The sequence below is a fragment of the Somniosus microcephalus genome, chromosome 22 (assembly GCF_052327205.1).
Source record: "Somniosus microcephalus isolate GS21.2 chromosome 22, FLI_Smic_1.0, whole genome shotgun sequence".
NCBI classification, from domain to species: domain Eukaryota; kingdom Metazoa; phylum Chordata; class Chondrichthyes; order Squaliformes; family Somniosidae; genus Somniosus; species Somniosus microcephalus.
Window position 1 is genome coordinate 60,281,764 of NC_141008.1, and position 26,750 is coordinate 60,308,513.

At 48.6% G+C, this 26,750-nt stretch overlaps 1 protein-coding gene across 2 annotated transcripts in view; it reads left to right on the plus strand.

The window, feature by feature from the left end:
• The first annotated feature begins 2,060 nt into the window (after nucleotides 1-2,060).
• Nucleotides 2,061-26,750, plus strand: part of rap1gap2a (RAP1 GTPase activating protein 2a) — a 383,517-nt gene continuing 358,827 nt past the window's right edge. For both annotated transcript variants that reach the window (XM_085964881.1, XM_085964886.1), the window contains exon 1: nucleotides 2,061-2,205. In XM_085964881.1, the coding sequence (XP_085821007.1) occupies nucleotides 2,162-2,205 (44 nt within the window). In that variant the 5' untranslated portion in view covers nucleotides 2,061-2,161. The remainder of the gene's footprint in view (nucleotides 2,206-26,750) is intronic.

Genomic DNA, 26,750 nt, shown 5'->3' on the forward strand with positions numbered 1-26,750 from the left:
AAGGGTGATGGGTGAACGAGATTTGGTGCAAGTTAGGACACGGGCAGCAGAGTTTTGGATGACCTCAAATTTACGGAAGGTTGAAGTTGGGAGGCCAGTCAGGGGTGCATTGGAATAGTCAAGTCAAGAGGCATTGGTCCAGAAATTCGGGTCTCCACGGGTGAGTACGCACGGGGTACTCACCCGTAAGCCCAATGGAAGTGCCGGTTTCCTGCATGCACTGTGCATGCGCGGGAAACCGGCACTTCCGTTCCCCTGAAAGAAGGGGTTCAGAGTTCGAACGCGTGCACAGGAGAGGCTGCGCGTGCGCATCGAACTTCGTTTTTTTTTGCAGGTTTTCCCGGGAAGGTAAGTCTGCAGAAGTTAGACATGTAAAAAGCAGTCGTAAGGCCTGCTTTTTATACGGTAAGTGGTGAATTAATTAAAATTAAAACATTTTTTCCACAGGCTTATTATTTTTAAATACTTTAAAGCAAGGTAAGTTTATTTTTAGCACCGTTAGAAAATAAAATTATTTTTTTCAAAAATTTAAATTATTGTTTAAAATAGTTGTTTCATGTAATTTATAGTTTATTTAAAAAATGTGATTAAAAAAAAAATTATTTGAAGATTTAGTGCTGTTTTGGGGCCGTAGTATTTATAAGTTTTGACAGCTCTTCTTGTCAAACTTATGAATGAAGCATTCCCTGCTCCGATTGGCTCCCTATGGCCCACGTGATCCCAGGGGCAGCATCGAACTAACTGCGCGCCGGCAGCTGGACCAGGCCCCGGATCGGAATCCCACGCGGACCCACAGCTCAACGGCCGGCGCGCAAGGTAAGTGCAGGTCGGGGACTTGCACCCGCGGGAAGCCCCCGACCCGAATTTCTGGGCCAATATCTTCTCGGCATCTATCCTATCAAACCTGTTCATCATTTTAAAGACCTCAATTAGGTCACCCCTCAGCCTTCTCCTCCCTAGAGAAAAGAGCCCCAGCCTGTTCAGTCTCTGCTGATAGTTATACTTGCAAGACTTTCTAGAATTTCCTACATTACAACAGTGACTACACTCCAAAAGTACTTCATTGGCTGTAAAGCGCTTTGAGACGTCCTGAGATTGTGAAAGGCGCTATAGAAATGCAAGTCTTTCTTTGGAAGAGAGAGGAGCTGAAACGCTTTGGTGCAATATTTCACTGGGGGGGGGGGGCAAAGATAAATTCACTGCACTGCTCACAAACTAGATGGAGCACTCTTGTCTTTTATTGATTTAATAATTTCAGTGCTGTAATGGTGGCAAAGGCAAAAATGCCAAGTGACGCTGAGAATCGGGCATGTCATGAATCCTTTCAGCACAGTCAACTTGTGTCGTGAAGGTTTGTTTTTTTTATAAGTCCTTCTTAGCCCCAAGGTATAATATTAAATTTATAGCATTTAATCGGCACAAGAACTGATACCTCTGCAAGTGTGTCAGAGCAAGGTTGGGTAAAACGTGGATGTGTAGATATTTTAAGAAAATGATCTGAAACTTTGTCTGGCTGCTGGGGTTGAGGCAAATGATGAGCGAATTATCCAACGCATTTTAGTCCAAAGATTATACCGGCTCTGGGTTTTTTTTACACGCAAAATTCCACTAGACTCTGGTGCAAAACACAATGCACAGTTTTCAACTTTAAAAACAGGCCAAAGAAATATAAACGAAAGCTCCCCGCACTCTTTGCTTAAAGGGAAGTGTGTTTTTTTTCTCCCTCCTTCTATTTCTGTGTGTGGCTCAAGTGAGAAAAGAGGAATTGGTGCTTTCTAGTTTTGAAATCCAACTGAAGCCTATCCTGAATAACAACAGAAAATGCTGGAAAAACTCAGCAGGTCAGGCAACATCCGTGGAGAGAAATTTGAGTTGACGTTTCGGGTTTGACCCTTCTTCAAAAAAGCCTATCCTGCCCCGCCCCCAAATACATTCAACGCAGCGAATGCCCTTTAATACTTTTACAGAGTTGCACCCAGGCCAGTGCAATCTAGGCAAAAAAGATTCAGGAAGTGGTGCGAATGGATTTCCTGCTTGACTGCTTCAAGCACTTGAGTAATTGAAAGCTTGTGTACAGATCCGTCAGACGGAGCATCTCTTGCCTGGGTCACACACTCTCTCTCGTACACAGCGCACACAGGTAGACTAGACTCCAGCAACAATGTTTCGAAGAAAACGCAGTGTTTCCTTTGGGGGCTTCGGATGGTAAGTTTTGCGATTGTTACGATTTTGACCCTCAGTCTTTTTTTGAGGGGGGGGGACACTTTTGTGATTATTTTCTTCCAACTGTTGCTATATTTAAAAGACGCGAGCTGTGCAATGCAATGTGTGTTGTGCAACCATTCCAAGCACTGAAAGATGCTGTTTCTTTTTCATTTTAAAGAGTTATTATTTATAGAAATAAAAGAAAGACTTGCATTTCTATAGCACCTTTCACTACCACCGGACCTCCCAAAGCGCTTTACAGCCAATGATATACCTTTTTTTGAAGTGGAGTCACTGTTGTAATGTGGGAAACGCGGCAGCCAATTTGCGCACAGCAAGCTCCCACAAACAGCAATGCAATAATGACCAGAGAATCTGTTTGAGTGATAAATATTGGCCAGGACACCAGGGATAACTCCCCTGCTCTTCTTCGAAATAGTGCCATGGGTTCTTTTACGCCCACCTGAGAGAGCAGACGGGACCTCGCTTTATCGTCTCATCGGAAAGACGGCACCTCCAACAGTGCAGCACTCCCTCAGCACTGCACAGGAGTGTCAGCCTAGATTTTTGTGCTCAAGTCTCTGGAGTGGGACTTGAATCCACAACCTTCTGACTCAGAGGCAAGGGTGTTGCCAACTGAGCCACAGCTGACACCAAAGGGATTAAAAAACTCACGCTGCATTTTTTGAAGTGCCTTTAGCTGTAACTGTGGCAGGTCGCAGTCGTTTTTTGTGATTGCACGTGTGAAATACAGCACCATAGATAAGTTAGTGGGTAAATACACTACTCGCCGAATGAGCCATATAAATCAGGAAGGTCCTGGTCAGTAGTGCTCAGTTACCTGACCTCAGCCAGGGTAATGGTTGGGGAAAACTATAACTGACCTCAGTACCCCCGGGCTAAAATAAATCTGCCAGGGTTCCCGTTCCTGGTGCCAGTTGACAAATGCCAATGGTATTGGTCAGCAATGGGCTTGTTGGTGGCACCTCCATCCCGTGGTCAAATAGCCTGCCAAAACTCTTTGGCCGGGAATTTCCTCGGGACTTCTCCCGCTTTGCAGCCCTCCGTGGTTTCCACCGAAGACGGAGCGGGAGAAGAGCCGAGGAAATTCCTGACGTTTATCTTGACTCGCGCATGAAGTATGGCCACTTCGGCAAAGTATCAGCGGGCAGCTGGAATCCATCGAACCGCACTCCACCACAAGTCACTGTCATGAAGGAAAAGGACGCTATATAAATGCAAGTCTTTCTCTGTAAAACTGTGCTGAAACTGTATCCTTGTCACCAATTCGACTTGAGCTGTTTGACTCCTATTGTTACAGTAATAGCTGAGGAAGAAAGAAAGACTTGCATTTATATAGTGCCTTTCACAACCTCAGGATGTCCCAAAGCACTTTACCGCCAATGAAGCACTTTTTGAAGTGTAGTCAATGTCATAATGTAGCCAATTTGTGCACAGCAAGCTCCCACAAACAGCAATGTGATAATGACCAGATAATCTGTTTTAGTGATGTTGATATTGGCCAGAATACCGGGGATAACCCCCTCTGCTCTTCTTCGATATAGTGCCATGGGATCAATTATGTCCACCTGAGAGGGCAGACGGGGCCTCGGTTTAACAGCTCATCTGAAAGATGGCACTTTTGACAGTGTAGCACTCCCTCAGCACTGCACTGGAGTGTAAGCCTAGATGATATGCAGGGGTGATCAAAGGATCCAGATTTTCATTCCCCTTTATTGAGAGGATAATAAAGCCTTTATTTGTATGGTCAAAAAGTAACTTATGGATAGTGTTCTACTGCCTATAGACGGCACTGCTGCATTCTATAAATGACTATGAATAGTTCAATACAAACTTTGTAAACTATCTAATCTTCTTCTTCTTAGGCAGTCCCTCGGAACCGAGGATGACTTGCTTCCACATTAAAAATGAGTTCGTAGGTGACTGATGAGTCCAATGCGGGATCTACAGTCTCTGTCACAGGTGGGGCAGACGGTGGTTGAAGGGGCGGGTAGGTGGGGTGCTTGAGTTGACGTGCGCTCCTTGCGCTGCCTGTGCTTGGCTTCCACTTGCTCCCAGCAAAGAGACTCGAGGTGTTCGGCACCTTCCCGGATGCTTCTCCACTTTGTGCGGTCTTGGGCCAGGGATTCCCAGGTGTCGGTGGGGATGTTACACTTTTTCAAGGAGGTTTTGAGGGTGTCCTTGAAGTGTTTCCTCTGCCCACCTGGGGCTCTCTTGCCATGCCGGAGCTCTGAGTAGAACGCTTGTTTTGGGAGTCTCGTATCGGGCATGCGGACAATGTGACCCGTCCATCGGAGCTGACCGAGCGTGGTCAAAGCTTCGATGCTGGGGATGTTGGCCTGAGCAAGAACACTGACGTTGGTGCGCCTATCCTGCCAATGGATTTGCAGGATCTAGCGGAGGCAGCGTTGGTGGTACCTCTCCAGTGCTTTGAGGTGCCTGCTGTACATGGTCCATGTCTCTGAGGCATACAGCAGGGCAGGTATCACTGCTGCCCTGTAGACCATGTGCTTAGTGCTGGGTTTGAGGTCCTGGTCTTCAAACACTCTCTTCCTCAGGCGACCGAAGGCTGCACTGGCACACTGAAGGTGGTGTTGGACTTCGTCGTAGACGTCTGCCCTTGTTGACGGTAGGTTCCCGAGGTATGGAAAGTGGTCCTATCTAATACACTATTGCCAGCTGATGAAAGGTGTACTTGTTATTCTGATGAAATATTTTTGCATTTTTGCCAAGTTTATAAACATAATAAGGACACAGTTACACAACTGATGATAAAAGTGATATTGCATTTCTAATTATAGATGGTAAAAATATTTCCGTCTTTGTAGCGTGGTAGTGTTGCCTGTTAGAGAAAGCAATGAGCAGCGCCACTGTGATTCAACTCCCACCGAATCGCTCTGTTGTCGTTCTGGGCTGTGCGGCACAGTGCCACGGTGAATGGCGATGCGGACATCTCCTTATATGGGAGGGGTGGAGGGGAGCACAAAGTGGCAGAGTGCTTCTCACCGCTCACCATTCATCACTGTCACCAGCCACGTGGCTGCTGGTGGTAATGGGCTGAGAACAGGGAAAAAAACAGAAGGAACTTGCATTTATATAGCGCCTTTCACAACCTGAGGGCATCCCAATGTGCTTTACAGCCAATTATGTACTTTTTGCAAGTACATCACTGTTGTAATGTAGGGAACGCGGCAGCCAATTTGCACACAACAGGCTCCCACCAATAGCAATGCGATATCGGATAATCTGGGTTTTTTTTTAAGTGATGTTGGTTGAGGGATAAATGTTGGCCAGGACACTGGGGAGAACTCCCCTGCTCTTCTTCAAATGTCACCGGTGCCCGAGGCAGACGGGGTCTCAGTTTACCGTCTCATCCGAAAGACAGCACCTCTGAAAGTGCAGGACTCCCTCAGTGCTGCAATGGTGTATCAGCCTAGATTATGCGCTCGAGTCTCTGGAGCGAGACTTGAACCTGTTACCTTCTGACTCAGAGGTGAGAGTGCTACCCACTGAGCCACGGCTGACACTCTGCGTGCGACCTGGCAGGACCAATGGCAATGGATTAAAAATTGAGTTAAATTAAAATTATAGGCCTAGAAATTCAGTATAGCCACTTTTGGGGCGGTAAAGTCGGGCGGGCGCTAAAGTTAGCGCCCGCCGGAAAGTGGAGGCCACTTCGCCGAAATTCAGTAGCTTTGGCCAAGGAGTTTGGGCGAGCGCTGAAACTGGCGTTGCACTCCTATCTTTAGGCGCTAAGCCGGCGGTGCGGACTGATAACGCCGAGGCCGGGTGCAGCGCAGGTGCGGTCATGTTTTGATTGACAGCAGACACCCTGACGCCGGCCAGCTCTTAAAGGGGGAAGGGTCGACTTTGTCTGCAGCCACGCCCTGGATAGTGGAGCCCTGCAGCTAGGCCTGAACACTGCTGGTGGACCCAAATAGCGCCTGAAGCCATGCAGAAGGCCCGTGAACGAGCGCAGCGCTTCTCAGAGCATGCTTTGAGGGTGCTGCTTAGGGGGTTGGAAAAGAACAGAGAGATCTTGTGCCCGGACAGTGGCAAGAAGGCTCCCAGGAGGCAGTACAGGAGAGCCTGGAGGGAAATCGCCCTGAGGGTGTCAGCCAACAGCGATGTCCCCAGGACTGCTGACCAATGCCGCAAGAAGTACAACGACCTCAGTCGGTTGGTCAGGGTGAGTACCCTTTCCAGTGTCCTCCTCATCCTTGCATGTGCACCTCACATTATGGGCAAAGGGACCTCAAAGGCCTAATGGCCAGCCCTCCTCCCGCAGCTATGGCACTGGCATGATCATCAATAGCACTCTCTGCACTTAACACACTGGCCAAGCTATTCGACCATGGGAGGCAGTGCACACAACAACAGGGCACCACACTGGCCAAGCTATTCCACCATGGGAGGCAGTGCACACAACAACAGGGCACCACACTGTACTTAGAGGCCGTCCTTTCTCTTGCAGGCCAAGCTGGCGCGGAATTTGAAGAGCCAGACTGTCACCGGGGGAGGCCGTCCCCAGTTCCAGCAGCTCAGTCAGCTGGAGGAGAGCGTGGCTCGACTCATGCGTGGCCGGGTGACTGGCCCCGTTGCTATTGGAGATGCCGACCCTGTGCTGGGACCCAATGGAAAGGACATGACCGTTTGGACCTCTCTGGTTCCCCTTGCGCTTCAGATCTACATCCTTTGCCACTGTCCCACCAATGCGCATAATGGCACCACTCATGCCTCCCTCGCTGACGCCCTGTCCTCACTCTAAAGCTACTCTTGTGCCTTCCTGCTTTCAGCTGGTGAGGAGGAGGTCCCTGAAGCTGAGAGTGCCAGTCCCTCGGAAGAGGAGGACGACGAGGACCAAGAGGAAGGCGGCACATCGGGGGAACCCTCATCCGCGCCAGGGGATGGCAATGGAGGGGACACATCTTGCCTGGAGGAGAGCCAGGGGGAAGTGTTGCAGGGGGGTGTAGCTCCTGGGCCCAGTGGCGTCCAGGCATGCGGGAAGGGTCGGGCAGCACGGCTGCCTTCTCCCCAGAGGGGGGAAGTGTTGCAGGGGAGGGCAGTTGCTGGGCCCAGTGGCGTCCAGGCACGCGGGAAGGGTCGGGCAGCTCGGCGGCCTTCTCCCCAGAGGGAGAGTCCGCCCTCCAGTCCGGAGACGGTCCTCGCCCAGGAGGTGCGCCTCCTTGATGAAATGTCCGCGGCCTCGGAGCGGCGCCACAACGAGTTCATGGGGGTTGTGGGACAGTTGCCTCAGGCCATTGAGTCCCTGGCTCATAGTGTGGCCAATTTCGGGGACTCACAGGCCAGGGGTGTCGAGCAACTCGCGGCAGCACAGGCCAGGGGTGTCGACCAACTCGCGGCAGCACAGGACGCGAGTCGCGAGTTCATGAGTGGTGCCGTCCAGACACTGGCTGATCTGATGCGGGCACAGACCAGGGCAGTTCGCGCACTCACTTCTGCCACACTCGCTGTGTCACGGAAGCATCGCCAGGGCACCCGCCGCCCTGCTGCAGCACAGCGGTCTGGCCTTCACCAGATTGCTGCGCTTGCTGCAGTGCCAGGCCGGCCGAGTGCCAGTGTCTCTGGCGACCAGCGAGCGCCTGGCATCAGCCAGCTTGCCCCCATTGCTGCCACTGCCACTCCCCCAGCCAAGTTGCGACGAGCTGCTGGAGAGACTGATGCTGGCCAGCCACAGCTGCAGCAGTCACCAGCCGGCCCCTCCAGGGCCGGACCTCGTCTAGGCCGACCCCCAAGGGCATCTGCCGTCACGCATTGTGCCCCTCAGGAGCCTTCCCCCAGCCTTGCAACACCCACAGGGCCCAGGTTGAGGCGGAGCAACAGGTCGGGCAGGGGCCGGAGAAGCCTGCACAAGGACTCGCCCTCTCGGCACACCAAGTAGAGTGTGTTGCCAACTGTTTTTTTTATATGGGGGTGTTTGTGTTCTGGAGGGGGGGGCTTATTTTGGTAAGGCCGAGGATGAAGGCCAATTGGAAGGACAATTTTTGTTATTCCTCCCCAGGTTGTGGGAGTGAGATATGTTTTTGACTTTTTTGGGGGTCTTGTCTGTTTTTCTGTTTCATGTGGGAAGGGCCCTGAGTTTGTTAAATAAAGCTTTTTATTTATTCAGCTTGTCCAGGTGTCATGTTTCAAGTGGTTGTTGCGTTAACCGGCTGAGGGCTTGCGGAGCGGCTGCATTCAGGTGCGTTCATTGCCACAAGCCATTCCCTGACAGGGGGCCTAGAAGTGTCGTTCAATAAGCCGCCGGCGGACAGCCCTTGGACCTTGTGGCTCCCTCCTGGGCTGGTACTCCTCCTCCTCCTCCTCCTCCTCATGGTCCTCCTGCTCATCCTCCTGAGGTGGTGGTCCAACGCGAGGTGGCAGTGCCTGAGTCCTGCGGATAGCCAGGTTGTGCAGCATGCAGCAAACGACGACGAACTGGGAGAATCTATCCAGCGAATACTGTAGAGATCCGCCGGAACGATCCAGGCAGCGGAACCGTTGCTTGAGGACGCCAGTCGTTTGCTCTATGATGTTCCTTGTGGCGTGATGGCTTTCGTTGTATGCCTCCTCCGCAGGGGTCCTGGGCGCGCGGAGCGGGGTCATGAGCCATGTACACAAAGGGTAGCCCTTGTCCCCAATAAGCCATCCCCTTGGTGGAGGCTGTGCCTCGAACATGTCAGCCACAGTAGTCTGGCGCAGGATAAATGCATCGTGGCTGCTGCCTGGAAAGCGGGCATTGACAGCTAGGATGCGCTGCCTGTGGTCACACACCAGCTGTACATTGAGGGAATGGTAGCCCTTCTGGTTGCGGTAATCCTCGGCATTGTCGATAGGTGCCCGCATAGCCACATGCGTGCAGTCAATGGCGCCCTGCACCATGGGGACGTCGGCGATCCTGGCAAATCTGACTGCACGCTGCTCCTGCCTCTCTAGGGTCATGGGGAAGGAGATGAATTGGTGTCTCCTTGCGAAAAGGGCATTGGTGACCTGCCGGATGCAGCGATGCACGGCGAACTGGGAGATGTTCGCTATGTCCCCAGCAGCGGCTTGGAAGGAGCCGCTTGCATAAAAGTTCAGAGCCACCGTGACCTTCACTTCCACCGACAGAGACGTCCTGCACATCAGCTGTGGACGCAGATCTCTGTGAAGCAGCTGGCAGATCTCTGCAACCACCTCCCTTCTGAAGCGCAGCCTCTTAACACAATGCGCGGCAGTCATGGTGAGATAGGACACCTGCTGCCGGTATTCCCTGAGTGGGTAAGGCCTACGTTGCCAACGCCTGATGGCCCCTCTGCATCTAGGCATGGCTGGCCCTCTCACACAGCGTCTGCGAGCCCTTCGCACATAATGCTGGAACTGAGGGTTGGAACCCCATGCAGCCCCCATAATAAACTTGCAAACAGTGAAATCACAATGAGTCAAATTTCCAAGCTCTGGCCAGAAGCCAAAAATACCTCTCCTATGTTGTCCCAAATCAGTAAGGTCTGTTCCTTGGTCTCTGTCCAGAAATCCAAAGCACTAAAGTCATTGCAGCAAAATGGCTGGCCTTTATAGTTCAGTGTAAGTGCCCTTTAATTAGTGCTCCCTGAGGCCCGCAGGGCCTCTGCTGCGTTCCAGTTCACAGTTCTTAACAGCGCCACGCCCACATTGGGCGGGCGCCACTGAATTTCCGGTTTGGGGCGCACAAACAGCGTTGCACGACGAAATGACGTCATAAGCTGCGCGCGCAGCTGAGCGGGCGCAAACACTTTGCGCCGGCGCTAAATGTCAACTGAAGTTGGGCGTAGGTGCAGATCGGACTGCGCCCGGGCGCTAAGTGCCTAGCGCTGGAAATCTACCCCTCTTATGGCGTTAACGGCTGGCGAACGCTACTGAATTTCTAGGCCATAGTGTCTTAAAAAGAAATGAGAAAATCGTGGATATACAAATAAAGAGGCCATTTAACATGTCGATTGACAGTCTAACACAGTGGAAAGACGCCTTTAATCGGAACTAAGATGCACCCGTAAGCAAAAAGCCAGGTTTTATTCTCACGAAGGATCTCTCCCTGAACAGTCAACTGCAACTTTTGTCTGTTCAGGTGCTGACAGACGATTGCCAAATGCTGAGCCCCATAATAGACTGGGCTAATCACCTGAGTACCACTGGTACAGTGAATCAGGCCAGTGACTTTCTCCCAACTCTTGGCAATCGCACCTAGTAAATCTGAGATGCTGTTACACCCTGGTGATACAACTGGTGTGTCATGGAAAATGCAATGCCACGATTGACGGTACACAGCCAATACCTTCTATTCAGTGTGACCTGGACTCACTTCAGAAACAGCTGGCTGCTCTAATGGGAAAACAGAAGGGTTGGTGATTTTGAAAGAATGAAATCAAATGGGCTGAAAGATCTTCTTTATCTGAATCTAACTTTTGACCCGCTGTGCATTTGCAGCCTTTTCATTTCAGATTTCCAATCGGTTCTTTTTATCTCCACAAACAGAACGTTCCAATTTATTGAGATAACTACCACAGTGTGATAACCATGTCCCAATAGGCTTGCGCAATGATGCATCTGTCGCTGTGTGAACTTTAATCTGGCTGTCACGGTTTTAGCTCTGGGGCTGGCTCTTCAGAGCTGGCTGTTCCATGAACCGAGCTCCCTCCCCAAAAACCACACTGATGCCCAGTCGGGGTGGGAGGAGGCGCGAGTGGAGCATAAACACTGGCATAGACCCGTTGGGCCGAATGGCCTGTTTCTGTGCTGTAAAAGTCTATGTAATTTTGCTGCAGGTGATAGTGTTGAGGCTCCGTCTCCATACCTCTTGCTACTCCTCCCCCCTTAATGGAAGCTCCAGGTCTTGCTCCCAGTCTTCCCTCAGGTTTTCTATCCTGTCTTTGGTCATGAAGGTGAGCATAATGTAGAAAGGTGTTCCAGAGAGTGTTGCACAGAGCAGCCCCGACATATAGGTTTATAAGGCGATTCACGGACTCCCAGGCCGTCTGTAACTTCTGTGGCCTGGATGAGTCCGTGTCTCACGTATAGGCGGCGTGCGAGAGGTTGCAGCCCCTCTTCCAATATTTAAAAGGGGGGCTGCTCCTCAATTTCTGGCTGCACTTCAGTCCCGTCCCACGCTCCTGACCTTTGGCCACCCGGTGCGGGGCAGGTTGGGGGGCTGGGCGGGCAAGTCGGACGACCTCCTTGTGGGTCTGCTCCCTTGGCCTGGTCAAGGTGGCCATCCACAGGTCCAGGTTGGATGCGGTCCGTGGGGGGAGTGGCGGGGTGGTGGGGGGGGGGGTCGCTCTGGCCGCCTGCTTCTATTCTTCGGCCTTGTCAGTGCTCGGGTGACCCTGCTGAAGGAGCGCGTAGTGCCCGTCGGTACGCTTGAGGCCTTCGGCGACCAGGGGCTGGAGGGCATTAGTTGACACAGAAAATAATATGCTGATTTAATTTATTACGTTTCCTTTCTTGTGTATAATTCGGGTGTTTATAGTTTGTGCCCCTTTAATAAAGGGGCCACTTTTGTTAGACTAATTTTATTTCGATTGCTGACACCTGGGACAACACAGGGTCATCTTGGTTGGCCAATAAGAAGAGTAGAAAGGTGTTCCCAGGAGATGGTTGGGGAGTGGAGGAAATGTTCAGCCAGGTAAGGGAGTGTGTGTGGCTGGTTGGCTCAGACCGAGACTGCAAAGTTCTAGAGATAGTTCCTAATCTGGAGAAAGCAGCCACGTTTTAATTAATACACATTTTGTATTACTGCAACTGGTAGATTTTGGAAGGATGTTTGACGGGGTGGAGCAGTTGGAAGTGGAAGGTCCTGTGATGAAACCTCTCGGAATACGTCCAACTGGAATTGGCAATCTCACACCAGACCTGCCTCTTCCAGCGGTGCAGGGGCAAGAAGCGCCCAGCTCTGCATTGGTGACACACAAAGAAGGAGCAGGGAGACCTGGTGGAATTGACTCCCACCCCAAATTCTGGCTCGCTGGCCCTGATTCCCTTGCAGCTCCATTCATCCTGCCTCCAGCCCCAGTCACTTTGTGTTTGCTACTTTTAATATAGTAATGGACTAAGTATAGTGGATGCCTGAGTGTGGGTACAAGGAAACTCATGATGCTGGAGTTGCACAAGCTAAGACACTTGAAGCCACAGCAGTATCTGTTAATTTTATAGGGCCGCCTATAACAGCAACTTGCATTTATATAGCGTCTTTTAACATAGTAAAACGTCCCAAGGCGCTTCACAGAAGTGTTTTCAAATAAAATTTGGCACGAGCCACATAAGGCGATATTAGAACGGGTGACCAAAAGCTTGGTCAAAGAGGTTGGTTTTAAGGAGTGTCTTAAAGGAGGATAGAGAGATGGAGAGGTTTAGGGAGGGAATTCCAGAGCTTAAGGCCTAGGCTTTGCTTTAAAAGTGACCGTTAACAGAGGTCAGTTGCCACCACTCTTGCCCTTATTGACAATAAGAGGTTAAACATTGTGACATCAATTCTGACATTTTTATCGAGAATTCTTAGTATTTCTGATTCAATTGGCTTTTTGTTTCAAAACATTTGCACCTGTGATAATCTGTCGCACCTTGGTACAACTACATGTTGCCCAGTTTGAAGATGTTTTACATGACGCAATGGCTATTTGTTTTCTAGTGTTGGATGAATGTGGAACTATAGCTCATTGTGGAACATTAGCTGAGTTTTCAGCACATTCACACCATCAGTTAACTTCTGCTGATTTAAAGGATTGTGAGCAGGAAGTGTAACCCCTCCCTTGACATAAAGCTGCACACGCCCATTGTGGTACAGTGCCAGTAAATCAACAGAGCTTTTTCTGTAATGTTTTCCTTTTTTTTTTAATCTGCGGTTATGCAAGCCAGTAAGAATTGAATAAGGCAGTGCAAATGAGTTTGGCTGTTAATCTCATCCTCCTATTTAAATCCCCTCGTGGCCTTACCGTTCCCTATCTTTGTAACCTCCTCAGTGCTACAACACAGCCTGCGGGCTCCCTGCTCCATTAACTCTGGGCTTCTATGTATATCCCCTTCCCTTCGCCCCACCATTGGCAGCTGTACCTTCAGCCGTCTATGCCCCACACCCTGGAATTCCCTCCCTAAACTCCTTCATCTCTCCACCTCCCTCTCCTCATTTAAGACCCTCCTTAAAACCCACCTCTCTTGACCAAACGTTTGGTCACCCCTCCTAATATCTCCGTCTTTGGCTCGGCATCCATTTTTACCTGATTTTAAGCCTCTGTGAAGCACCTTGGGACATTTTACTACGTTAAAGGCGATATAAAAATGCAACTTCCTGTTGTCCAGTTTAGGATTGTAGGGGGAAAATTGGGTTGCTTTGCTCCTCCCGTTAGTTAAAGCCCCGGGCGTGGTGATGCTAACGCCTCCTGCGAAATTCAGCAGGACGTTAGCGGCAGCCGGTAGCGCCCCGCTGCGCCTCTGGCGATGATGTCATCGCCGTGCGCTACGCCCAGGCCGCAAACTTCGGTTGTGCCCCCTGACCTACCGCCGGACGATATGTCTGACAGGATCAGGGGGGCGTTTTTGCGGCCACGGCGGCGCAAATTAAAGGGCAGGTGCCGGGCAGCCATTTTTTTTGGCTGCCTGCCAGCACCTGCCCTCTTCCGCTATTTTATGCGGGGGTGCCGACCGCGATCGCTCAGCCCAGTGCTCCTCTTGAGTGCCGGGCTGCTTTCCCGGCACCCTGCTCCCTGGTGGTCCAGCAGGGCCCTGGTGTGCGCTGCGCTAGGCCCCTCTGCTTTAACCAGGGGAGGGAGGCCTGTAATATCACGGCGCTACATGCCGACACGTGTGGCACTGTTGCACGTAGCGCCACGATATTGAATGGTAGCGCCCCCAGGAAGGAGGGGGAGCGCTTCCCGTAGCACCCCGCTTCCTGCTTGGGGGTGCTACCACTGAATTTACGGCGCAGGGGTGCTAACGTTTTCAGGGCGCTACTTGCCCCAAATGGGGCGCCACCAAATTTTTCCCCCATAGTTTTTTCACATTCTTATAATACACATTTTAATTGAGTTCCGTTTTTATTGAGCTGCAGCATGTCAGGTATGAAGTGCTTAGCCCTCAGAGGAACTTCGCAGGCAGCCTACAAGATAGCCACACTGTTACACTAGAAGCTTTGGCCTGGATATCTGACTTGGGTATTGACATTTGATTTGTTATGCTACTACCGTACGAAAGAAGAAGAAGAAGTGTTTCGCACTCTGGGGTTGTCAGTTTTGGTTGGATGTGTTCCTGAAGGCTTCATCACATAATCTCTCGTCTCCACTGCCCTGACCTGTCAAACAGACTTGTTTCACCATCTCCAATATTTTTATAATTTAATAAACACAAGTGTTCAAAGAATTTTTTTTCAAAAACATTGTTTTTAATGCCTCTGTGACTTTTCTGTCCCGGGTGTTGCTCACAGCAGTGTCCGGGAGATTAATCTTCAATTCCTGGAGACTCCAGGGCATTCCTGGAGGGTTGGCAACCCAATAGTGCTCTCATTGCTTTTTGGGAATGGCTTTTCTCAAACAAGATGTGGTTCATGTAGGGTGGAGTGGTGGAGCAAATGAATCAGAACGGCTTTGGATTCTTCCTCCTTTGGCTTGTTGCCACCAGTTCTGCACAGGATGATCCTGCCTGCCTAATTCCAAGTAGGTTCACCAGACTGGTTCCTAGGATGGGGGGATTGTCCTATGAGGAGAGATTGAGTAGACTAGGCCTATATTCTCTAGAGTTCAGAAGAATGAAAGGTAATCGCATTGAAACTTAGAAAATTCTTACAGAGCTTGACCAGGGTAGATGCAGGGAGGATGTTTTCTCTCTGGCTGGGGAGTCTAGAACCAGGGATCACAGTCTCAGAATAAGGGATCGGCCATTTAGGACTGAGATGAGGAGAAATTTCTTCACTCAGAGGGTGGTGAATCTTTGCAATTCTTTGTTCAGTCATTGAGTATATTCAAGACCGAGATCGATAGATTTTTTTGAAATCAAGGGATATAGGGATAGTGCAGGAAGGTGGAGTTGAGGTGGAAGATTAGCCATGATCTTGCTGAAGGGCAGAATGGCCGACTCCTGCTCCTATTTATGTTATGTCATTCTTGAGGGTTTTACTTCCCTCTTCTGTCAGGGATGGGGCTATTAAATGTTCCCATTATTCCTGTGCCCACCAATTTCCCACTAGTGGGGGAGAAATTCAACTCACGGTGGCCATCAGTTGAAAATCAGGGGGGAAAGGCACCTCGACAGCCCTTTTGACACCCAAGGCCCACCTGATGCAATATTCAAGCGGGTCTGTAAATGGGCGAGCTCCCCACCTGCCTGAAATGAGAGCAAGGCTGCTTTATTATATAAATAGGGGCCCTACGCTTGGTATAGAACCTCAATTGCAAAAATTCAGGTACAAATGGGCAGGCTCGTGCGCCATGCAAACTCCACCCAATTGTACCAGGCGTCGAATGACCTAACCGGGGGTCGTTTAAGGGACCGCTGGAGGAAATGTTGTATTGTAGCCCAGAAGAAGCAGCCGTGCTACACATTCTTACTTGCTACTTCTACTAAATGCTATCTATCCACTGCGGACTTGATACATCTTGCCTACAATCTTGCTGTATATTCTTGGCTTTAAGAAAGTTAAAGTAAAAGTTCAATCTCTTGACAAACGAACAAATAATGGCAATAATCAAGGCCACTGACTGACTGACTGGAAAACTGGAAAGAATGGTAGAATTGATTCCCCACAACACTAGTTAAAAATGGAGGATCCATTAGTATATCTAAGTTTCAAGATGTGCCTGGCACACACAAGTGTCACACATCAAAATTCCTGCCTCACACCTATTTTTTTAGTGAAACAATCATTTTCAATAACAGAAAATATCCCAACAACAGCAAATACTGTCTAATTGACTTCAACAGTTATGCTTTTTTTTAAAAAAACAAAAGCCAGTCTGATCTCTAACTGACTTAACAATCTGCTTGAGAACAATTAACCTTTATTTAATTGATCCAGAAAAGCACATTAACTACACAGTGTGACCTTACAGAGACACCATCAGTTACACACATTAGCAGTAGAATAATACATTGTACATTACATGGTGCGGTGCCACTCTACTTATGAAAGAAGTGTGTCTTCTAAGCATTGGACAACTACTAGTTTGATATGTTTGACCTCCTCACCCCATTGTGTTGTTTTTGTACCAAATGTCTTGCAGTTTGACACCTTCTACTTGTGTGTAAAATTCCCTGCATATGTAAATCCTATTTTAAATCTATGGAAAGCTTAATATTATAAATTGTAATGTGCTGCTGGCACAAGTGATGTTTGAAAGCATGTTTCAGCATGAAAGTAAGCATGACATAAGAACATAGGAACATAAGAAATAGGAGTAGGCCATTTGGCCCCTCGAGCCTGCTCCGCCATTCTGTAAGAGCATGGCTGATCTTCGACCTCATCTCCACTTTCCTGCACTATCCCCATATCCCTTGAGTCCCTTAATATCCAAAAATCTATTGATCTCTGTCTTGAATATACTCAATGACTGAGCCTCCACAGCCCTCTGGGGTAGAGAATTCCAAAGATTCACCACCCTCTGAGTGAAGAAATTTCTCCTCATCTGAGTCCTAAATGGCCGACCCCTTATTCAGAGACTGTGACCCCTGGTTCTAGACTCCCCAGCCAGGGGAAACATCCTCCCGGCATCTACCCTGTCAAGCTCTGTAAGAATTTTGTATGTTTCAATGAGATCCCCTCTCATTCTTCTAAACTCTAGAGAATATAGGCCTAGTCTACTCAATCTCTCCTCATAGGACAATCCCCTCCATCCCAGGAATCATTTGTTATAATTATCATGAAACACTGATTGCCGACAGGAGACAAATGAGGCAAAATTCAATGTCGGCGGTGGCCCAAGATGGGCAGTAGCGGATTGGCTGCCTGTTATACACCCCACCGTCTTTCCTTTCCATTAATTTCATTTTGCTTCCCCCTCCCACCTGCTGAAGTTGAATTTTGCCTCCAAATGTGTCTGAGATGCTTGACTGGGCAACCTGTCACCCACCAGCGACCAACAGTCGTCAACTTTGCATTAGCTGACCCGCACGCATTGACCAGCATCTGTAACACATCTGCTAATCCGTGTGAAGGTGGAGACAACCTGGAACCTGGTGTTGATGTGGGGGTGGGGGGGTGGGTGAGGCCTGGAATCCCACCCTGGATGAGGGCCAATGTGAGGATGAGGAGAGGCTGAAGAGCCACCCTGAATCTCCATTAAAGTGCAAAAGAGGCATGCTCTTCCCCCGACCCCCCCCCCCCCCGTGACTAGCAGAGAAGTCCGATAATGCAATTCCCCTCCCCTCCCCTCCCCTCCCCTAATGACATGGAACTCGAGCCAGCAGTTTGTTCTGGTTTTTTTTTAAACCATTGAGTCAAGTCACTTCCTTCCAGCCACCTGCCGCCCTCTTTGTTAACTCCAGCGACACCTTCAACAGGCCTGAAGGGAATCCTCTCCTCCAGCTTTTTATAAAGTAACTGACATGGGCTGAAGGTACAAACTCAGCAAGATGTCCCTCTGCATGTGTGAGGCATTGCTTGAAATGTAAATGAGTCTAAAATCCAGAGTATCCAGAATGCCTGAATTCTGGCTCAATGGGACCGATTCAGAATTGGCGTCGCCTGTACAGCGAAACGTGCCTTTTAAGGCTACGTAGGAACAGAAGTGGGCTATTCAGCCCCTCGAGCCTGTTCTGTCATTTTAATTCGATCATGGCTGATCTGTGTTTCAACTCCATTTACCTGCCTTTGCCCCATATCCCTTGATGCCGTTACCCAACAAAAATCTATCGATCTCCGTTCTCAATTGACCCAGCCTCGCCAGCTTTTTGAGGGAGAGAGTTCCAGATATCCACGACCCTTTGTGTGAAGCAGCACTAATGACAACTGCCTATTCTGCCCAGAAAATGTGTTCTCTAAAAACTGTGAAGCAACATTGCATGAAGTGAGCCTGGGATTGAGCGTACAAAAATGAACGCAATATATATATTGTTCAAACACTTCACGGACAGTAACTAAAGTACACTACTGTACCTCCCCATCGGAAACGTCATCCAAGTTGGTAGCATTTCGTGTGATCACCGAGGTTCCTTTTGCATTCATTTTCTAACGAGCTAACCCTAAACACTGATTGCAGGAGAACAGGCTCATTAGTATCGTGTACTATTGTTATTATTTAAGCAAACCATTCAAGGACCCCTCTGTCCTTGGCAGTTAGCGTTAACCTACGGTCGATTGCTCCTCTCTGCCACTAACCCGAGCAGCTCTCCATCCAAAGTGAGATTCTCAACATTTAGGGTGAGTTAATCACTCAACAGCACCCAGCTGGTATGTTTGTAGGGATCTGATTGCGACATTTGGTTCGTGCGTGCACTCAACGCAAAGCAAGCTCCCGGCACCGCAACCACTGAGATTGACACTTGCATCTAGAATCTCCACCTTGGCACAATACAGCTTGAAAGGATTTTCAATCACGTCCACCAAAGACAATCCTCAAGTAAGATTCGGACCACAAAACTGTTCCCTGATTTTTTTTTTTCCCTTGACAAACAAAATCCCATTGTCTAAATTTACGTCCAAATGCTGCTTCCTCCTGGGTCTGGCATGATTGAGAATTTGAGATAATATAATTAGATTTGGTCAACTCTGGTCTGGGCGCTGGTTAATTCCAGCCAGAATATTGCAGTCGTATACAGTCTTAAAAATGAGGTTTCACTGTAGTTTGAAGTTGGCTAATCTTTCAGCGGGCTAGATTGGCATATATTTTACATATATAGCCCTTATCCCATTACTCAAATAGCTCAAAGCACTTTGTGTACAATAAGTTACTTTGAAGTGTAGCTCAATTAGAGCTGGCTTCCCGACCCCGCTGTCAGTTTCATCCCTTTTAACCACCTGCCCACTCCCAAACACACACACTTCTTTTAGGTAAAAGTTTTAGCAAGGCTTTTGATAAGGTCCCACATGATAGACTGGTCACGAAGTTAAAAGCCCGTGGGATCCAAGGCAAAGTGGCAAGTTGGATCCAAAATTGGCTCAGAGGCAGGAAACAAAGGGTAATGGTCGAAGGGTGTTTTTGTGGCTGGAAGGCTGTTTCCAGTGGGGTTCCGCAGGGCTCAGTACTGGGTCCTCTGCTTTTTGTGGTATATATCAATGATTTGGACTTGAATGTAGGAAGTATGATTAAGAAGTTTGCAGATGATACAAAAATTGGACGTGTGGTTGATAATGAAGAAGAAAGCTGCAGACTGCAGGAAGATATCAGTGGACTGGTCAAGTGGGCAGAACAGTGGCAAATAGAATTCAATCTGGAGAAGTGTGAGGTAATGCATTTGGGGAGGGCTAACGAGGCAAGGAATACACAATAAATGGTAGGACACTGAGAAGTGCAGAAGATCAGAGGGACCTTGGAGTGCATGTCCACAGATCCCTGAAGGTAGCAGGACAGGTAGATAAGGTGGTTAAGAAGGCATATGGGATACTTACCTTTATTAGCCGAGGCATAGAATATAAGAGCAGGGAGGATATGCTTGAACTGTATAAAACACTAGTTAGGCCGCAGCTAGAATACTACGTGCAGTTCTGGTCACCGCATTCCAGGAAGGATGTGATTGCACTAGAGGGGGTGCAGGGGAGATTTATGAGGATGTTGCCTGGGCTGGGGAATTTTAGCTATGAGGAAAGATTGGATAGGCTGGGGATGTTTACTTTGGAACAGAGGAGGCTGAGGGGAGACTTAATTGAGGTGTATAAAATTGAGGGGCCTAGATAGAGTGGATAGGAAGGTCATATTTCCCTTAGCAGAAGGGTCAATAACCAGGGGGCATAGATTTAAAGTAATTGGTCAGAGGTTGAGAGGGGAGTTGAGGAGAGATTTTTTCACCCAGAGGGTGGTGGGGTCTGGAACTCGCTGCCTGAAAGGGCGGTCGAGGCAGAGACCCTCATCACATTTAAAAAGTACTTGAATGGCCTCCTTTCTATGATTTCCCCCCCCCCCCCCATTTTCCGCACTGGAACCAAGAGCAGCCATTTATGGCTTGCCAGCACTGGTGTGGACCTATACCCGCAGCATAGGCCACTGACTTTAGGAGAGGAGGAGAATAAAAGGAGGGGGGAACCAAGGCAGTAAATTTAAATAAAAAGGGCCACAATAGCCCAACCTAAAGAGGGTGCAGGCTTTAGCCTTGTCATTGCTCAAATGTGCCAAAGGTTTAGCAGATATAAAGCTGGTGTGAAAATGTTACGTGAACAAAATGATACATAATTCAGTGATTGATAAACCCTCAACATAATGAATGAATGAAAATAAGGACACTAGTAAGGGAATTAGTTCTGTGTTGAACGTCTCCTAATTAGACAACAGATCCAGAACACTATCTCTGGTTTTTTGTGTTTTTCAAAATGCTCATTTGGTAGGAGGCCAAGAACTGTAACTCTGCATCTGCAAATGAGAATGGATGAGCAGGAAGTGAAGGATGCAGAGAGCAAAGCGATTAACAGCAACACTCTCTATAATGGAAAAATGACATTCGCATTCATTTGGCTAGATTCAACAAGCTGGGCAAGTGCTAGACATTAAAGGGACGCTGTCTTTACAAACATGTGTTTGGCAAATCTCTCCTCCTTACTTTTTGATAGAATGAGGTGAATTGCGGCAAGATTTGTAACGCTAACAATGAAATGTGAAAATTGCACATTTGCTCTTCTCCCTCCCCAAAGGAAAAAGCCAGGCTGAGAATAGATATTGTCCCAAGAACCACTGCACAGGCCAGGATTATCTCCTTCAGGGAGCGAGTTCCGGCAAGGCAGACTGGGACTTCTGCCTGCCCCTCCAATTCCGCCCCAACCCTGACCCATTTCCCTCGGTTGCGGCTTGTCGAATATGCACGGCTGGATTTGAACTGATGAGGAGCAGCTGGCCAGCCCAAAGAGGAAGATGCTGACCGCGCTGTAGCACCTGAAGAAGTGGGAATGGAGTTGCAAGATCCTGAAGACAGATGGAGCTGCAGCTCTGTAGGCCCCAGTACGCGGGTAGGTCATTTAAGGGCCAGATTGGAGGGAGAGGAGCTCTCTAGAAGGCCCTCTCCCTCCATTAGGGGAACCCAGGAGCGGTACCGCTGCTTCCTGGGATATACCACCATCCTTCACCTGGTAGCCTTGAGGAACATAAGAACTAGGAGCAGGAATAGGCCACTTGGCCCCTCGAGCCTGCTCCGCCATTCAATAAGATCATGGCTGATCTAGGGCTCAAAGTCACTTCCCAGCCTGCTCCCTATAACCCTTCACTCCCTTATCTTGCAAAAATCTGTCTATCTCCACCTTCAATGTATTTAATGACCTAGCCTCCACGGCTCTCGGGGCAGAGAATTCCACAATTTACGACCCTCTGTGAGAAGAAGTTCCTCCTCATCTCAGTTCTAAAAGGGCGACCCTTTATTCTGAGACTGTGCCCCCGAGTTCTAGATTTCCCCATGAGGGGAAACATCCTCTCTGCATCGACCTTGTCCAGCCCCCTCAGTATCTTATATGTTTCGATAAGATCACATCTCATTCTTCTAAATTCCAATGAGTATAGGCCCAGCCTGCTCAACCTTTCCTCATAAGTTAACCCCCTCATCTCTGGAATTAACCTAATGAATCGTGTAAGTGGGACAGACTGGAGGGGAGGTAAATCCTCTGGGGACCTGGGCCGCCCCCACCCACCGCTATTTGCAGATGGCAGGCTGGATAGGGACGGCCAGAGGTGGTACCGGCAGGGGGAGGGGCTAGGCCGCCACCAAGAGGTATCTGAGAACACCATTTGGAATTCCGATGGTCGTAAATTCAGGTCCTACTGTTCCTTGCCAGGGATTGGAAGAATATCTTGTGTGTGTTGCATTGTTTTTATTTTTTAAATGGGGATCAGGACATCTGAGCACAAAGTGGTTCCAAAATGGACCAAATTACAACTTTTTCCAAATGGACCCAATATGGCCTGACTCAGCCACTTCAGATTACACTCGCTCACACCTGGAAGAAGTCACATTAACCAGATTGACTTGATATTACTTTTCTGATTCGCCATTCCCCAACCGCCCCAATCATTATCATTCAGGCTTTCTATTAACGGCCCATGTCATTATGATAAAGCGTTAAGATGTAATACTATCTACAAAATGCACTGCAGCAATTCGCCAAGGTTCCTTTGACAGCACCTCCCAAACCCGTGACCTCTACCATCCAGAAGGACAAGGGCAGCAGGCGCACGGGAACACCACCGCCTCCAAGTTCCCCTCTAAGTCGTGCACCATTCTGACTTGGAAATATATCGCTGATCCTTCATCGTCACTGGGTCAAAATCCTGGAACTCCCTCCCCAACAGCTATGTGGGAGTACCTTCACCACACGGACTGCAGCGGTTCAAGAAGGCAGCTCACCACCACCTTCAAGGGCAATTAGGGATGGGCAATAAATACTGGCCTTGCCAGCGATGCCCACATCCCATTAATGAATTTTAAAAAAAAAAGCTCTCAAAATATGTCGCATCCAAGTCTAATTATAGTGCCTGGGGAAGGTTATTAGCAGAGACACAACATTTTAAAGACCATTACTTCTTGATGTTTTATAGCAAGACGTTGCACAGTGGAAGGTAAGATAACAGCAACATGAAAACTCGGCTTTTATTTTCCTGTGAATTTCTTTCTTCTGCATTTAAAAAAAAAAGTATACTTAAAAATTAAAAATCTGGATAGTGGTAGCACAGCTGTTTGTGGTAGAACCTGGGTTCAACCATCCTTTCCCCTGGGCACATTCCCAATGGTGACTGCCGAGGAGGAGGAGCTCGGAGTTGGATGTCGGGCACTACCTGAAGGGTCAGAGGAAAATCACCCAACTATTTGCACATACCCACTAACGACATTGGTAGACCCTGAGAAAAGGTCATCTGGCCACATCTCTACCAAGGATGGGGATGATTTAGGGAGCGATTTTAAAAAGGGCGGAGGAAAACATTTCAAAGATGGGGAGGGGAAGAAGTGTACACGGCGCTAACGTCTGACACAGTGCGACGAGAAACCCGTTTGGAAAGCTGCACACAAAGGGTTAAACAGTTGCCAGTCTTTTGCTGGCCTGTATCATGTGACATCGCCATAAAATGGGACTAATCGGATAGCTCTCTTCAAAGAGCCGGCACAGGCATGATGGGCCAAATGGCCTCCTTCTGTGCTCATAAAATCGTAGAATGATACAGCACAGAAGGAGGCCATTCGGCCCTTCGTACCTGTGCCGGCTCTTTGAAAGAGCTATCCAATTAGTCCCACTCCCCTGCTCTTTCCCCGTAACCCTGCAAATCTATTCCCTTCAAGTATTTATCCAATTCTCTTTGGATAGTTTCTATTGAATCTGCTTCCACCACCCTTTCAGGCAGCGCGTTCCAGATCATTACTCGCTGCGTAAAAAATAAAAAATGTTTCCTTATGTCGCCTCTGGTTCTTTTGGCAAACACCTTAAATCTGTGTCCTCTGGTTACTGACCCTTCAGCCACTGGAAACAGTTTCTCTTTATTTACTCTCATCAAAACCATTCATGATTTTGCACACCTCTATCAAATCTCATCTTTATCTTCTCTACTCTAAGGAGAACAACCCCAGCTTCTCCAGTCTCTCCACGAAACTGAAGCCCCTCATCCCTGGAACCATTCTAATAAATCCCTTCTGCACTCGCTCCAAGGCCTTGACATCCTTCCTAAAGGGTGGTGTCCAGAATTGGACACAATGCTCTAGCTGAGGCCTAACCAGTGGTTTATAAAGGTTTAGCATAACTTCCTTGCTTTTGTACTCTATTCCTCTATATTAATAAAGCCAAGGATCCAATATGCTTCATTAACAGCCTTCTCAATTTGTCCTGCCACCTTCAAAGATTTGTGTGCATACACCCCCAGGTCTCTCTGTTCCTGCACTCCCTTTAAAATTGTGCCATTTAGTTCATATTGCCTCTTCTCATTCTTCCTACCAAAATGTATCTCTTCACACTTCTCTGCATTAAATTTCACCTGCCAGGTGTTTACCCATTTTACCAGCCTGTTTATGTACTCCTGAATTCTGTTACAATCCTCCATCATTTACTACATTTCCGAGTTTTGTATCATCTGCAAACTTTGAAATGATGCCCTGTATACTCAAGTCCAGGTCATTAATGTGTATCAAAAAAGGGCAGGGTCCTAATGCCGACCCCTAAGGAACACCACTCTCCAGTATACGTCCCTCCAGTCTAACCATTCACCACTACTCTCTGCTTTGTGTCCTTTAGCCAGTTTTGTATCCATGCTGCCACTGTCCCTTTAATCCCATGTGCTTTAATTTTGCTAACAAGTCTTTTATGTGGTACTTTGTAAAATGCCTTTTAAAAGTCCATATACACAACATCAGCCACACGACCCTCCTCCATCGTCCTCTGTCTAGAGAAGAGCAGGTGCGTTTTCCCCTGTGTCCTGGCCAATATTTGTCCCTCAGCCAACATCGCTAAAACAGAATATACAGTCATCATCACATTGCTGTTTGTGGGACCTTGCTGTACGCAGATTGGCTGCCGTGTTTCCTGCATTACGACAGTAACTACACTTCAAAAAAAGTACTTAATTGGCTGTAAAGCACGTTGGGACATCCTGAGGTCATGAAAGGCGCCATATAAATGCAAGCCTTTTTTTCATTTCAATGGTGTTCGATGGATGACATTAAAAGTAGACACTAAAAAGGATCCAAGTTTCCAGCCTATGAATACAAATAAAGCACAATTAATGCAGCGTTGATGTTCTGTCAATATTTGTCATGAGTGGATTTAATAAGTGTTTCTTATATTCCATACAAAAAATGCTAGAGACATCGGGAGGCACAACAACATAAGTGCATCATTCTTTTCCCCACCTTGACTCTTTGAATCCAATAGTGGACTCTTGAAAGCTAGTCCTAAAGAGCATCTAATTTTAGAATCTAAAATGATGCAATGTCCGGTGATGAGGTGAGCTCCAGGAGATGGGTGTGAAAGTCCATCTTTGCTCACACTAGTTTGCGGGGACGTGAGTTACAAGTCTTGCACAACAATGAAAGAGCCAGCACAGCCTCAGCACCAATGTGAGTGCCAGGAGTTCTCGGCATACTGTGAATACATCTTATTCGTTTGTTGTGTTTTGAGTTTATTTACAATTAATTAACCGACTAATCTTGCTGCAACACATTTGGAAATTCTGGTTGTAACTCTGAATACAGATTGTCCTGCCAACGTTCTATAGTGTGGTTGTGGGTTTCCAAAGCTGTTGCGCTCTTGCGTCGGAGTCAGAATAGATCCAATAAATTGAAATTCAGTATGTTAGGATGAAAATCTGGTCTCCCTGTGAGGGGACCCTCTGAACAAGCACAATTGGAAGATACTCGCTACTGAGTGTTGGGGCCGTGGCCAGAGACTCATTTGAGTGTATCTGGGCTCGAATGCAGAGGGAACTCCAGGCCCTGGTAGAGAATGGAGCCAACAACAACTTGCATTTATATCAAAGAAAAGAAAGACTTGCATTTCTATTGCGCCTTTCACAACCACCGGACGTCTCAGTGCTTTACAGCCAATGAAGTACTTTTTGAAGTGGAGCCGCTGTTGTAATGTGGGAAATGCGGCAGCCAATTTGCACACAGCAAGCTCCCACAAGTGGCAATGTGATAATGACCAGATGATCTGTTTTTGTTATTGTAATGTATGTACCTTTAAGGGGAGAACTACTTTTTACAGCTCCTGTATACTGTAGTACCGGCAGTGACCACACCTGTATATAAACCCTGAGTAGTGATCTGTACATTTAGTTCTAGAGTAACCCTCATTCAGTAAACACCTGTTGAATCGTTCCCTGCAGTCTGTTGTCTGATTATTGAAGGACACAACATTAAGATACACGGATCTAACATTGGCGACGACGCAGATTCGAACCTACCTGCAACTCTGCATCACCTCCCAGGGATTCGCTCCTGGAGAACAGTGGAAGGAGGTCGAGTCCAGAAGCACGGGCGTCGACCACGGGCAACCGCCCAGTCATCCAGCGGAGATTTGAGCATCGCAGGGGAGGCTGTCGAGAGCCAGGCTTGGCTTTCCAGTCACCGGTGGTCCAGCGAAACGGGCTGGCAACAGGTACTGCGCAGACCCTTCCCGGACAGCGGCGGCTAGAGCGCACAGGGCGCAGCCGGTGTTCAGGGCCGAGCGGCGTCAACGGGGGAGAGAGGCGCGAGAGAGCAGAGCGCAGCCGGTGTTCAAGGGCCGAGCAGCATCAACGGGGGAGAGAGGCGCGCAGGAAAACGCGAGGCGCTGCCATTGCCATGAGGACCGCAGAGAGTGGCATTGGCAGCAGCGCAGGAACAGCGCACGAAACCCACAGGGCGTCACCATTTGCCATGAGGACCGCCGAGAGCGGTGTTGGCAGCAGTGCGGGAGACGCCATTTTAAGCCGCAGCGG